The sequence below is a fragment of the Panthera pardus genome, unplaced genomic scaffold, assembly GCF_024362965.1.
Source record: "Panthera pardus isolate Hobbes unplaced genomic scaffold, ASM2436296v1 HiC_scaffold_4, whole genome shotgun sequence".
In the NCBI taxonomy this organism is placed as follows: Eukaryota; Metazoa; Chordata; class Mammalia; order Carnivora; family Felidae; genus Panthera; species Panthera pardus.
In genome coordinates this window covers 18,948,616-18,962,536 of record NW_026526969.1, presented here as the reverse complement: position 1 = coordinate 18,962,536, position 13,921 = coordinate 18,948,616, and the positions used below count along the sequence as shown (strand labels likewise).

General features: G+C 61.5%; 2 protein-coding genes across 2 annotated transcripts; both read right to left on the bottom strand.

The window, feature by feature from the left end:
• Window positions 1–187: 187 nt before the first annotated feature.
• ELOB (elongin B) lies at window positions 188–4,528 on the bottom strand. Its single transcript, XM_019468278.2, has 4 exons — window positions 4,336–4,528; window positions 4,053–4,187; window positions 2,936–3,041; window positions 188–367 (listed from the first exon to the last, which is right to left on the bottom strand). Exons 1-4 carry the CDS (start codon window positions 4,336–4,338, stop codon window positions 255–257), a joined length of 357 nt encoding a protein of 118 aa, XP_019323823.2. The 5' UTR covers window positions 4,339–4,528; the 3' UTR covers window positions 188–254.
• Window positions 4,529–9,454: 4,926 nt separating this feature from the next.
• On the bottom strand, window positions 9,455–11,943 carry LOC109278434 (serine protease 33-like). The gene is made up of 5 exons (XM_053894008.1): window positions 11,809–11,943; window positions 11,097–11,259; window positions 10,714–10,985; window positions 10,343–10,512; window positions 9,455–10,188 (listed from the first exon to the last, which is right to left on the bottom strand). The coding sequence occupies exons 1-5, from the start codon at window positions 11,891–11,893 to the stop codon at window positions 10,030–10,032; spliced, it is 849 nt and encodes a 282-aa protein (XP_053749983.1). The 5' UTR covers window positions 11,894–11,943; the 3' UTR covers window positions 9,455–10,029.
• Between the last annotated feature and the right edge of the window lie 1,978 nt (window positions 11,944–13,921).

The following is a 13,921-nucleotide window of genomic DNA, read 5'->3' as shown; positions in this document are numbered from 1 at the left end:
AGCCGGAGGGGCAGGCTCGAGTGGGTGTGACAGCAGGGACCCAAGGAGCTTGGGGGTCGGTCCCACAGCCACGGCCAGCCTCGCAAGTACAGGGGGCTGAGGAGGAGCCTTGCAGGGGAGCAGACCCCGTCCCAGGGAAGGTGATGCCTGAGTCAGGAGAGGGTGTGCAGAAAAAGGCAGCAACCAGGCAGACGCCCAAATCTCTTTTATTGGGGGGGGGGGGGGGGGGCACCGGGGGCGGGCCAGGAGCCCTCTCACTGCACCGCTTGTTCATTGGCGCTGCTTCCTGAGTCCTGTGGCTTCATCACATCGGGCAGCTCGGGCGGACTGGAGAAGGGCTCGATCCGCAGGGCCTCGAAAGCGTCATCTGGTGGACAGGGGAGTGGTGGGGAGAGCTGGAGGGAGCAGCCACCCAGCTTCTGGGCGACCTCCGAACCAATTCCCACCTCTGCGAAGTGAGTCTCCCTCATCCTGGCCCGCCTGCCTAACTGCCTGGACTCTGTGATCCTACTGGGATGCCTCCCACCCCTACCAGCAACCTGACCCCCTCCTATCTAGCCCAGCCATCCCTGGGGTCCTCCTCACCCTGTGCCCCTAAGGGTGAGCCTGTGGGCTGGCCTGTGTCCACCTACTTGTCTCCCCTCAATCAGCCCCAACTCACTGTTCCATTCATACCTCCTCTACACCAAGCACTGATTTTTTAAGCTTAAGCCAGCCCGTTCTTTCCCTGCCTCAAACCTTCCAACGGCATCCCGTCATACTCTGAATAAAATCTCAAGTCACGTTTGTCTGTCTCTTGTGTTCCCGTATCAAGCTCTTCCTTCCTGTTTTAGGAGCTTCACGTTTGCTGGCCTCTAGCCTGCCATCCAGATCAACCCCAACGTCACCTCAGAGAAACCTTCCCCAGCCCTTCTATAAAAACAGTCCCCGCAGCCCAATGCCTGTGCATTGCTTCAGGAGCATTCACCTACCACCAGCCACAAACAGTCCTGTTCCCTTTGACCATGACCAGATGCTTTCCCCCAACTAGAGAACAGCGGCTGCAGAAGGGCTCCCGTCTTGTTTCTGCTGTCACCTCAGCGCAGAGCAAGCAAGTCCCGTTTTGTAACTTCTCTCCTGCACTTTCTTCTAACAGGGACACTATTCTCTCCACCTGGCTCAGGGTTCTTAACCTGTTAGGCCCCTCGGGAAAGCCGGCCAAGCCTAGCAAAGGACACCTTGGGAGAGTGGGTATCTGACCATCTCTAGTAGGGGCCAGAGATGCTCAACACCTTGGAGTGCACAGCACCGTTCCGAATTCTCCAGCCCCAAACGTCAGCAGCGCTGAAGACACCCGGCCCAGCATAGCAACGAACTCCCCCAAGCCGTAAGTCTGCAGTGACCATTCTTGCTTTCGTCACCTCTCCCATTTTTTGGAAATGGTCTGGATGATGCTATTCAACACTCCTTTCCCTCACTGAGTAGCCAGTTGGATAGAATCGTCTTGTCATCACAAGAACTAAACGAGGACACAATTACGCACCCACAAGTGTACTTCCGCAACAAAAGTAGTCCGTGGGAGAAGCAAAGAACAGCCGCTTCAGTCCATACTGTTTACTCTGTCAAGACAACGATCCCCTGCCTGAGGAGGGGGTGCCAACCAGGGTCTAGGCACCCCCACATTCCATGCCATAAACTAGAGTCGGGGCCGGGGGGACACTCCCTCTGTTGTGATTTTTCCATCAAAAAATAGGTCTATCAACATCTTCCAAGGGTGTCTGCAAGCCTACACAAAAATGCCTTTGTTCAGTAAAAGCAGGGCTGCTACTTCCCGAACGCAGTCCAGCCTTGGCTTCAGAAGCAGAATGGGAGAGGTCTGGACCAGCCCTGTACCTGCCTCAGCATCGCTGTGAGGGTCAGAGGGAACCCACAGAAAAGCCCCTAAGACTTCCATCTGCTAAGCACTCACAGGCCAAGGCCTGTGGTGCATGGGGGCTCAGGCTGCCTGTGAGACTAGCCTATGTGTCGCACCCCTCTATGGAGACAGGAGCTCCAGTCCGGAGGGCGGGGCGCGTGAAGCAGCCACCCAAGGACATGGCTGCTGAGGCGTGGCACAGGGATCCTTACGAAACTGGCAAGTGGCACACCGCTGGACTCCCTCTGTAGCCCTTGCTAGTTTTCTCACAAGAAGCCAGAAAAATAATTACTCATCAACAAAGTTTACCCAGCCATCCACACAGCCCCAGGTACACAGTCATGAAAACATACCACGTAGAACTTTCGTTCATGTTTCCAGAGACCAAGAATAAAATTCCAACCTCTCTTGGGGCAAGGAGGTATACTGGAGGGGAGTGAGCCACTCCCTCAGGTTTCTAAACAGCAGGCAGGGGGGCATGTGGTCGATCACACAGCACAGCCTCTGGGGCAGGCAGGGGCTAGACACGAACTCTGGATCGGGCAGTCCCAGCAAGCGACCTAACCTCCCTGGGCTCAGTTACTCAACCTGAAAATGGGCACAAGTGTGGCATGCACAGAGATGCTGGGGGTCTAAGTGATGTCCTACAAAGGTCGTGGCAGTCGGCATCTGAGTCGTGACAGCCGGCAAGCCCCAGTGTCCACGTCTCCAAAGTGAGGATAGCAGTGCTTACCTCGCAGGCTCAGGAGTGTTTTAAATGGAACGGAGATAAAATGCAGAGCAGACGGCCCAGTACTCACTAAGACCTCTGTAAACATGACTAGGGAGAGACATTAGAATCCCCCGCCAAGTAGATTTCAATTTCTACAAGCGTCTCGTTTTTTTTTTTTTTCCTTTGTGGAGAAACACACACACTATCACAAGATACCACCTACACTTTGTGGACTGGGGAACACAATGCCCTGGAGGCGGGGAGGAGCCAAGAGCAGGCTCCCCGGCGACCCCTTCGTCTGTTCTACCCTGCCTGACAGCCCCACTCACCTGCCCGGAAGGCCAGCCCCACGGTGGCTGGGGCCTGCGGCCGTGCCGTCTGACTGGTGAAGCCGCACTCTCCCAGTGTCTTGCCATCATCCAGAAGTTGGTCATCCTGGGGAGAGAGGTGGGCAAGGTGTTACAAGAGGCCCCAGGACGGGCAAGTCCCGGAGACTTCCCTGGATGTCAGGATTCAGGGAACACAGACCCAAATATGGGCCAGGACCACCCAAGTGTGTCAAACACAGTTTCCAGGGCTACGCCCAAGACTTTCCAAATCCGAACCTCCCAGGGTTAGGGCTCTGGAATCTTTTTTTTTTTTTCACCCCAAACTGCAGGAAAATCTGATTTCAAGAGTCAGTGGCGCAGTCTGTCCACAGGCAGGCTTGATTTGAATCCCAGCTCTGCCACCTGGGACAAAGCGTTTCATCTTTTTTGATGTGAAGTTTAGCTGTAAGGTGGGAATTACTGAAATTCCCACCTTGTAGGGCAGCCAGGAGGTTTCACTGAGCGAAAGACACACAGAAAGCACGGAACACAGTATGTGAAGAAGCACAGGCAGCAGGGAGAAAAGTCTGGAGTGAAAGGCCAGCTTCCTCCTTTCCAGCCAGAATCGCATCAGCGCACTTAGGTGGGGGGACCCCATGGCGCGGGGCACCCGAATCAGGGGCCAATACAACGCATTCCCCCAACGAGAACCCCAAGCCACCGGAGCTGAATAATTCTGCAGTTGGTTTCTAAGGGAGGTGGGGAGGAGGGACTGTTAGAGCATCCGCAGAAAGCTGGGAAGTAATACAGCGGTTGGGCGAGGACTTTACTCATCGTGACACCCTCCAACTGTCTGTAATAAGGAGAGGAGGTGCAGGGGTGCGATTCTGATGGGCCTGCGGAGGATTAAGGGCAACGGAGTTCAAATCCGACCTTGGGCTCAGTGGCCGCCTCCCCAGCCTCAGTTTCCTGGACGCACAGCAGGGCTGTCAGGAGCCCGCGCGCCCCCGAGGCCGCCCTGCGCCCCCGAGGCCGCCTCGCCTCCACGCGGGGGAGTTCCGGCCACTGTTGACAACAACGACGCGGCCGCCGCGCCGCGCCAGCCCGGCCCCCGCCCAAAGCCCGCCCGCGGCCGCACCTTGTACAGCCGCTGCTCGTCGGGCGGCCGCTTGAGGATGCCCTCGACGATGCGCTTCAGCTCGAACACGGTGCTCGACTCCTTGGCGTCCGTGAAGATGGTGGTCTTGTGGCGCCTGATCATGAGGAACACGTCCTGGGGGGCGGAGGGCCGGCGTGAACGCAGAGCCCAGTCCTCCCCACCCCCCGCCCCATGCGGCCCGCCGCCCCCGCCGCCCCCGGCCCGGCGCCCCCGGCGCCCCCGCCGGCCCCGGCCCGGCGCCCCTCCCCCCGCGCCCGCTCACCATCGCGGCGGCTGCCTGTCCCCCCTCGACGCGCCGGCGCGGCCGCGCTCCGCCCCGTTCCCGGCAACCCGCGCGCCCGCCCCAGCGTGCCTCGCGCCCGGCCGCCCCGCCCAGCCGCCGCCATTTTAAGTGATGCGCCGGCGGCTCGGTCAGACCGCGCGTCCGGCCGCCATCTCGGCGCCGTGGCGTGGAGAGTGGGGCAGAGACCTGAAGCGGCAGGTAGTGGCGCCATCTTGGGAGTGGCAAGGCCGAGGCGCTCCTGTCGCAGTCAGGGAGCAGTCTGGGCGCAGGCTCAGCCCTCTTTGGGGGACGTTGGGGAACGACTTGGCGAGCGTAGCGTATCCCCCCATCCCAGGAATAGTCAGTGAATGTTGTGCATCCTGGTCATCGGGGCGGCAGGACTTTTGCGTCTCGGCGCGACCTGGGCTGCCGTGTGAGGGCGAGCGCCTCCTGCCGTCCATCCTGAGGGGGTGATAATTCTGGACCTTCCGGCTACCTCCATGGGTGGGCTGTCCCCATTTTCCCCGCCCAGCCTGGGCCGGGCTTTTGTGGCCTGGAAGGACCCCAGGAAGCTGCTCCCTGGGTTAGGGAGGGGCCCGGCGAACTTCCGGGGAAAAGCAAGGCACGGTGCTAGATGGTTCGCCCGAGGGACGGAGGAAAGAGGAGACCCCCCGACCCAGGGACCTAGGTCCACTTGGGCTCTGGGAGGGCCTGTAGGCTCGATTTCCCTGGCCGGCTGCCCTTCTACGGGGCTGCCCTACCGCCGCCTACACCTTACTTCCCCGGGTGTTGGGACACTGTCCTGCCTTCCCCCAGATTGCAGTTACACTAGAGCGAGAAAAAAATGAGGCTTTTTTTCTCTTGCGTAACCAGCCCCTTGGAGGGAGAGCGCCTCAGCTGGGTCCCTGAGGACGTGTCAGGCTCAGGGCGCCCCGTGAGCAGGTGGAAGGCCTCGGATGCCAAACAGCTGTGCAGTTGCGGGGCTGCAATTTGAGAATTCTCGAGAGGGGGCAGAATCTGAAGGTGCTGCTGCCTTGGCCCTGAATCAAGCTGGTGACTGACAACTGTTAACCTTAGGAAATAAAAAATGAGTTATTTCACCAGCAAAACTGGGCTTATCGGGGGATACCAGCCAGTTACAATCCACAACAAGCAAGCTTCAGCAAGGCTGTAGGCAAGCGCGGAGACCAAGGAGACTGTCATCAAGGAGCAACAGGGCTAAGCAAAGTTCATTGGCATACAGTGGGAGGTCTAAGTATACTGGCTTTTCATTGGCTGGGCTGAGAGCCTCTCATTGGCGGAGCCGTTGCCAAGGGAGGAGGAAACCTTCCCCGTCGGGTTGGTGAAGAGCAGCCACCTGCGGTCCCAGCTTGGGCTGCGATGCTGAGAACGCCCTCTGCTGGCCTCCCGACTAAACGAGGTTTCCGTTTACTAATTTTTCACAGGCAGGCTCTGGCCTCAGGCCACGAGGGATTCAAATCCTTGCTTTCGGCGCTGACTGCAGCTTTGGGTGATAAAACTCGCGAAAGTCTAATGTCCTCTTCTTTAAGATGCGAGGAATGGCTGTTTGTCAAGTGTGTACATTTTCATCAAGAATTGGTACTCAACAGAGGTTTCTAACACTGTGAACATAATTATTGTCATTTTTGAGTTCTAGCCCCTGGCTCTCTGGGGCCGCCTCAGGTCCTTTCCCCTCCTGTGACTCTTCCCTCTCTGAGCCTAGGCAGCCCCTGCTCCCTGCTAGCTCCCCAGCCCCTGGCTGACCTTGACTTCATCACCTGAGTCAGGAGGCTGTGGACAAGTAACTGACGTGGCGGGTCCTCGGCTCAGGTCAGAGATTTCCATCTTAACCTCGGCATCTTTGTGCAGAGATTTGGAGGCTTTAGATCCTGTACTGCTGCAGAGGGAGAGCATGGGGCAGGGAAGGGATGTGGAGGGACCATGGGAGGCCAGTCACGCTCTCAGAGGCATCCAGCAGACCTCCCAGAATGTGCCAGTTAAAGATGGAGTCCAAAGGGGCGCCTGGGTGGCTCAGGCGGTAAGCGTCCAACTTTGGCTCAGGTCATGATCTTGTGGTTTGGGGGTTCAAGCCTCACATTGGGCTCCGTGCTGACAGCGCTGAGTCTGGAGCCTGCTTGGGATTCTTTGTCTCTCTCTCTCTCTCTCTCTCAAAAATAAATGTTTAAAAAAAAAAAAGAGCCCAGGGTGCGGGGAAAGGAGGGGCCTCCTCTCCACCTAGGATATTGTGGCCCGGCTGCACCTGGGCATATTGTCCTGACTCTGGGCCCTGTTGCCACATACACACCTGCCTTGTTGGCTTTACCCCTGCTGGTGTCACAGCTCGGGATGCCTACCAGGAGTCCCCCGGAGTGGGCCCACACTCCATCCCTCCGAGACTCACGCCTGTCTCCACCCACCCTCGGGCAGACCACCTGGGTCAAATATCAGCTCGTTAACTGTGATCTCTGGCACGGCGCTGAGCCTCCACCCGTTGTCCCATCCGCGAAGGGGACGGACACACAGCTGGATTCCATAAGGCATTGGGGAGCATTAATGAGCCAACGCACACGGCACAGTGCAAGGGTTTGGGTAATGACTGGTGTCCGGTTCCGGCGGTCTCTGCTGTCAGAGGTCACCCGGCCTAGGGGAGGTGGCGAGTAGGGCAGGGGCCTTGCCCGCCATGAGTCCTACCCCTCTGGGTGTCTCTGTGAACCCCACGGTGCTGCAGACCTGGTGGGTCGGTTGTAGGGGGTGGACTGTAGGCCTTGCAAGGACGTCTCCTGCCGTGGGAGTGGGCTCAGGAGGGGCTTGAGGGGGAGTGGGGGCTGACCTCCAGCCCCCGCTCTGCGGCCTCACTGGGGCCATGACGGACGGCACCAGAACCTCAAGATGGTGGGTGAGCTGGCCGGCCCACTGCTCTTGGTTCTCTGCACAGGAAGGCTGTCTGGGCCCTTTCTGCCCCCTCACCTCAACCACCCAACGCTCATGACAGGGACCCTTCTCTGGCCTCCAGACTAAGCTGGCGGGGTCTCGACCTAGTGGGCCTTCCCCTCCTTTTTGTGTTAAACGTTGATTAGTAATTGTCATCACCGGTAGTCACGAAGCGTGCCTCCCATTTGTAGAGTGTTTCCCGACTACTGTCCTGGCCACAAGGGAAGACGCACAACTGGGTGTGGGGCCTGAGTCAGGTGCCCAGCTAAAACCTAGCTTCACCGCTTACGGGCTACGGGCCTCACGCTGCTTAACCTCTCTGGGCCTGTCTCCCCACGCGTGAACTTGAAAACGAGGGCACCTCCCGGGTGTCCCGAGAGCGAGCCAGAGCGCGCTCGTGCAAAGCACAGCATGTAGGCTCAGTGGGCAGAAGGGCGGGGGCCTCAGCCGTCCGCTTAGCCCTCCCGGCAGCCCCGACATGGTGGGTGGTAGCAATTCAGAGGACAGAGGGGAAACCGAGGCCAAGTCGGAACTCTTGGGGGAGGCTGGGCCGTCTGCTTGCAGCATCCCCAACTAGAGTCGGTGGACAGCCAGGAAGCGCCTGCCTTAGACAGGAGCGCAGCGTCCCCCATGCTTGAGACCTCCCAGGACCACCCTTGCCGCCCCGGGTGCTCCCCTCCGGGCTGCACAGCCTCCCAGCCTGTCACCTGGTAGGTCAGGCAGCTGTGGCTGATGCAGGGCCAGGTTACCCCCACGCCCCCACTGACCTTGCAGACAGACGGGATGCTCCAGCACAGGGCCCGGTGCCCCTGAGTCGGCTGGGCCAAGAACTGCCGCCTGCCCAGCCTCATGGAGCTGGTGCGGCCGGAAGGGGCCGGAAGGGGCCGGAGCCCGTGCTAGGGGGCAGCACGTGGAGAGGCAATTGTGACCCCGCCCCTGCCCTTCCAGCTGCCTCCACCATCAGACCACCTGGGTTGGACTCCCAGTCTGCCATCTAGCAGCCACGTGCCTTTGGGCCTTAGCTTTCTCATCTGGCAAATGGGTGTCAGGTGAGGATCCCATGAGACGGTGCAGCAAAGCTCTCTGCATGGCATCTCGTAAGGGCTTGATGAGGAGTAGCTGACCTCTTCTCATTCCCTGACCTTCCCTTCCATGCCCAGATCCTGTTTCTCTGGCTTCCGGACTCCCATGTTTAGCCCCCAGTTCGTGCTTCAGAAACACAGGGCTCTCTGAATGCGGACCCTTTACTCTAGTCACAGCGACTCCCAGGCTGAAGCAGACTGGCTCCCGGCCCCTGGCTTGTTCTCACCTCAGTGTCTTGGGAGGCGTCCTGGGGAAGGCCCCTTAGCCGGCTCCAGACTGAGGGAGCCACCGAGGATGGCCGGCATCACCCAGCAGCGGTCACCAGGGTCCCCTTGCTGACATGTCCACAGACAAGCCCCATTCTGGACGCCCTGCTCCCCGATAACCACCCCCCAAGGGCGGTGAAGCTCTACCCCAGATGGATGGCCTGCCCCGCATGGCTCAGGCCTGCCCCGCCAGGCTGCACCTTTGATGATGGCCTCCCCCATCCCATTCCTCCACTGGCCCTCGTAGCTCCAAAGATTAGGCTTTGGGGTTTCCAGGGTTTGTTCCATTTCTTGTTCCTTCTGCAGTTCTAGAAACTGAGCCGTATCTATTGGGATGGATGGTCTTTGGCCTGGGAATGAGGAGATGGCAGGGAGGGGACTGGACCCAGGTCCCAGGCACACAAGGGTGGGCAGGGAGCTGCAAAGGGCCAGATGCAGGTGGGGGGGGGGAGGTCCTGGGTCTGTGGGCCCCTGCCACGGGGAGGACACAGTCCCAGACCCTCCCCGGAAGTATGGTTATAACAACGGAACCAATCAGGCACAGCAGGAGTTCTGGCCAGGCCTGCCTGGGGGCTCCCGGCCCAGAGGGCATGATGCCAGGTGCCGAGGCCCCTGAGCCTTTCAGAGCACATGGCGCGCCCACCCAGACCCCAGTGCAACAGGGCACGATCTGTACGTTTTCTGTTGCTGCGTAGTAAAACACCAGCAACATGGCGGCCTGAACCAACACAAATTTATTAAGTCATAACTCTGCAGGCCAGAGGTCTGGGTGGGCTCCGCTGGGTTCAAGGGCTTGGTCTGGTGGGCACGCTGACGCGGGGTGGGCGGGGCGGGGGGGGGGCGCTCCTCTGGAGGCTGTGGGGAGAACTGGGTCCCAGGCTCATTCAGGTTGTCGGCCAGCTTCCCTTCCTTGCTGTCGGGGCACGGAGGTGCCCCCTGCTGGCTGTCCGCTGCCGGGGGCTGCCCTCCGCTCCCGGAGGCCGCTCTCCTGTGGCTCCTCGCCCGCAGCTCCTCCATGTTCAAAGCCAGCAATGGAGAATCATCTCTCTGGGGCTGAATCCCTCTCACACTTTGAATTTCCCTGACTTCCTCCAGAAAAAGGCAGGCACACGGGCCAGACCGGGCACCAGCTGGCTTGCCCGCCTCTGGGTGCCCAGGCCCCTGGCTGGAGCAGAGAAGGGTAAAAGTGAGCAGGACGGGGAAGGAGGAGTGTGAGACCCAGGGACGCAGGGGAGGCTCCAGGAGGAGGGCTGGCGGCTAGGGTTTGGTGAGCTCCAAGGAGGAGGCAGGGGATGGAGAGACGGATGGCCCCGCAGCTTTCTAAGGCTTATGAGCCTTAAGTGGGAAGGGGCAAGGTGGGAGGGAACGTGCAGGTCCTCAGAGGGACCCCAGCCTCTGGCTCCAGCTCACTGCATTAGAGGCTGAGGCGAGCCCGAATCCAGGGGCTGTAAGTGGCCACATTGGTGTAGACACCTGGACGGTTGGGCAGGGCACAGCCCTTGCCCCAGCTCACCACACCCACCAGGACCCAGCGCCCAGACGTCACACAGGTCAGGGGTCCCCCAGAGTCACCCTGCAGGAGAAAGTCGGGCTTAGATCTCAGCCCTTTGAAGATCTGGGATGGCATTTCTGGGGGTTGGGGGCCAGGAGGTGCAGCCCCCCGGTCTTGGGTTCTAGGGAGCTGGGACGGGAGCCGGGTTCCAGGGGCTCCAGGCAGCTTCCCGCACCTGGCAGGCATCTTTGTGGCCCTCGACGTAGCCGGCACACAGGTTCCCGGGCAGCACTATGTGCTCCGCTCTGGGCACGCTGGTGCCCACGTGATAGAGGCGGTCACAGGTGCGCGCGTCCAGCAGCGGCACCCTTACTCCCTGCAGAGGTCGCCACTCTGGGAGTGGCACTGGGGGGGAGGAAGGGGGACTATAGGAGCCGGGAGAGGGCGAGGCAGGAAGCAGGAGTGGTGGGACCCGCCTGGCTGACCGGGAGGAGGTCTGGGTCCCTGGAGGTCTCGCTGGGTCCCGGATTGGGAGAGTGGGGGGCTCCCGGTCAGAGGGAGGTGGAGGAGGATCCCCTGTCCCTCCCCCAACCCCCGCTGCCTCACCTCCGGGCTGGAGGCTGCCCCAGCCAGTGACCCAGCAGGGCGCTCGGAGCGGTGGGCCGGCCCCGGGCTCGGGCAGACAGACGGGCTGGATGCGGGAGCTCAGGGGCACCGGGAGGCTCAGCTGCAGCAGCGCCAGGTCCCCGCGGCCGCCACCCTCCGAGTAGTCCGGGGGGAGCAGCACCCTGCGCACGGGCGCCGAGAGCGCGCGGGGCGAGGCGGGACCCAGGCGCAGCGCCCCGAGGCGCACGCGGTACTCCGACGGCAGCACCCGCCTGCGGGACAGGGGCGGCGCTGCGGACGGCGGTCCCTCCCCGGTCCCCGCGGCACCCCGGGCCGCCGCGTCCCCCGGAGCCGGCCTGGCGGCGCCCCCGCACCCCGCTGACCTCGGGAAGCAGTGCGCCGCCGTCAGCACCCACTGCGGGGCGATGAGCGAGCCCCCGCACACGTGCGCCCCGCGGTGCTGGACGCTCGCCTGCCACGGCCACTGTCCGTCCCGGGCGTCCCGGCCCCCCACGATCCGACTGGACACCTGGGGCTGCCCGCAGGCTGCAGGGGACAGGGACAAGGAGGGCGCGAGGGTGGGCGGAAGACGGGGGGGGGGGCGGGGAGGGGGGCCTGGCAGGCGCGTGGGATCGTGCGATCGGAGAGGCGCAGGGCCAAGGTCAGGGAGGGGGTGGCGCCAGGGGCTCGGAGGCTTCCTTACCTGCAGAGTCCGGTGTCCCAGGAGCTCCTGAGGGAGGAAGGAGGGAAGGGACCGGATTATGAATTTGGTGTCAGATAACAGGGGGAGAGGGAGAGGGAGAGGGAGAGGGAGAGGGAGAGGGAGAGGGAGGGAGGTCAGAGACTAGGAAGGAGGGTGAAACACATTTGTGGCACCGACCTGGTGCCAGGCTTTTGTGCAATCAACGGGTTACCCGACTTAACCCTCCGCAGAGCACTGTGAGGTGGGGGGGACTTGTACCCCTTACGCAGATGGGCACATGTGAGCTCGGAGAGCCCAAGGTCAGTGACGGAGAGAACCTGGACCTTTGAAGCCGAGATGAGGAACCCCAAAGTGCTCTAGGGGAACCAGGCCGGGGAGGGGTAACACGGGACACTGGGAACAGCCCCCAGCCCCTGCCCCACACCCACCTAGCAGCAACAGCAGCGGCAAAAGCTGGAGGCGGGAGGCCCCCCTCATTCTGTCTTCAGAGCTGGGCCAGGGAAGGGTGACACCGCTCAGGGTCTGGACTCCGGGCGGTGCCTGCAAGGAGAGGAGGGTCCTAGCCCCAGGCCCCAGAGGCCCTCTGTGTTCCCTCAGCCCCTGGTTGGCCCTGGACGGATCCCAGGGGCACAGGTCCTATGCACCTCCCTGTCCCCGCACCCCAGGGATCATGCCTGTCCTCCAACCCCTGCAAGCTTTGGGCACCCCCGGCCTCCACAGGAGCCCTGGAGCCTGGCCCCTGCCCCCCCGACCTATTTCCATGGCCTGCCAGCTGCTCCTGAACCCTGCTCTTACCTGCATGGCCGATGCCCTCCCTGCTGACTGGGCAGGGGCAGGACCTGGGGGCTTAAAGGGACTGGGGGTGTGTGGGCCTGGCCAGGGGGTGATTAAGGAGGCCAGGGCGGGGCTGCGGCTTCACCAGTCCCGCCTCGAACAAAGATGCTTTGAGCAGTGCTTGTGAGGTGGCAGGAAAGGGACACCTGGGTTTGTCAAAGGACGCCCGGCTTGGGCCGCGGTGCCGACAGCTTGCTGAGGGCCGGGCAAAGCCAGGGGCGGAGAGCTGCGGTCAGGCCAGGAAGCTCTGGAGAATCCTTGCCCGCTCATCCGTGAACCTGATCCCAGCTCCCAGCTCCTTACAGGGCCGGTCACGGGAGCAGCTGACTCGACTGTTCTGTCCAGAAATCCGGGAGCGGCCCACGCGGAGCCCCAGCCAGACCCTGCCCTGCACTCAAAGTGGGAAATGGCTGCCTCGGGGCTGGCCAGCACTCCTTGCTTGACCAGAAGCAGAAGCCGACTTGACCTTGGGACACAGTCCACTCTTGGATTTGGTGTGGCCAGGACAGTGAGGCTGCTGGGAGAGCGAACCCCGGGGACACACAGCCATGTCTGGGGGCGGGGGCCAAACTTGATGGGGGAGCTGTGGCCGAAAGGCTGGAAGCCTGTCCCGCAGGGGACCTGGGTCCCTGCCTGTTGGAAACTAGGGGCGCGGGGCGGAGGGCATAGACGACAATATTCTGAGAAGCCGGCTCGTTCAGGGAGGGGCCAAAACTGGTTGAATAGCCAGTAGAACCCCTGGAAAGGGCCCCCAAACCCAACCCTTGTGTCAGACTGAGAAACTGAGGCACAGACCTCTGCTGGGCCCACGTCCCCTTCAGCCCTCACCCTTCAGTCCCATGGCAAAAATGGCCCCTGGGGAAATGTCATGTGCTTGCCCGGGGAGGGGACCTGACTCACAGCTGAGTCCACGCTACCTTCTCTGGCACAGACCTGCCCCCAGTCTCAGGAGAGGACGAACGACCCAATCTGGGGCCACTGTCCCGGTGACACGTGACCCGGACCCAACCAGAATCTCTCCCTGGGACTTTTACCCTGGAAAGAGAGAGGACCCATTGGAGGCCTGAGGGTGGGGCAGCCATGGCCATGGTCACAGGCGAGGACTCTCAGCTGGCCTGAGCGCCTGGAACCTTCCACACTGAGAAAGAGTGCCCTGCGGTGTTGGAGCTCCTAGTCCGGGAGTCCCTGCCCTTCCCCCGACTGCCTTTTCTGCCTCTGACATGACTTTCCTGCACTCATGCTAATTCTAGGGGATTCCGTTGCTTACAAGGTCTCTAAATGCCAAGGATGGAAACAAAAAACCACAACTCTATAAACAGCTCCTGATGGCCCAAGAGCACAGTCCATCAAGGGAGAAGATACGTTTCACAGCCTGTCGCCCTGCGCGGGTGCGTCACGGTGGCAGTGCCCAGCCCACCGCCTGCAGCACAGGACTCTCGTGTGACAAATGTCCAGCCCTACCCTCTGTACCTGGCGGCAGGAGGAGGTGGGGGGCGGGGGGCGGCCCCGGGGAGACCAGCCGGCGGCTGGCTCTTCAGGATCCGGTTTGCGTGTGTGCTGATGTCACAGCAGATCCCAAGCCCTTTGGGGTGGCCGCAGCCAGAGTCCCCACGTCACGTTGATGTAACAACCAGAGGTTGTCCTTATCAGCCTGGGGAGAGGCAGAGGTGT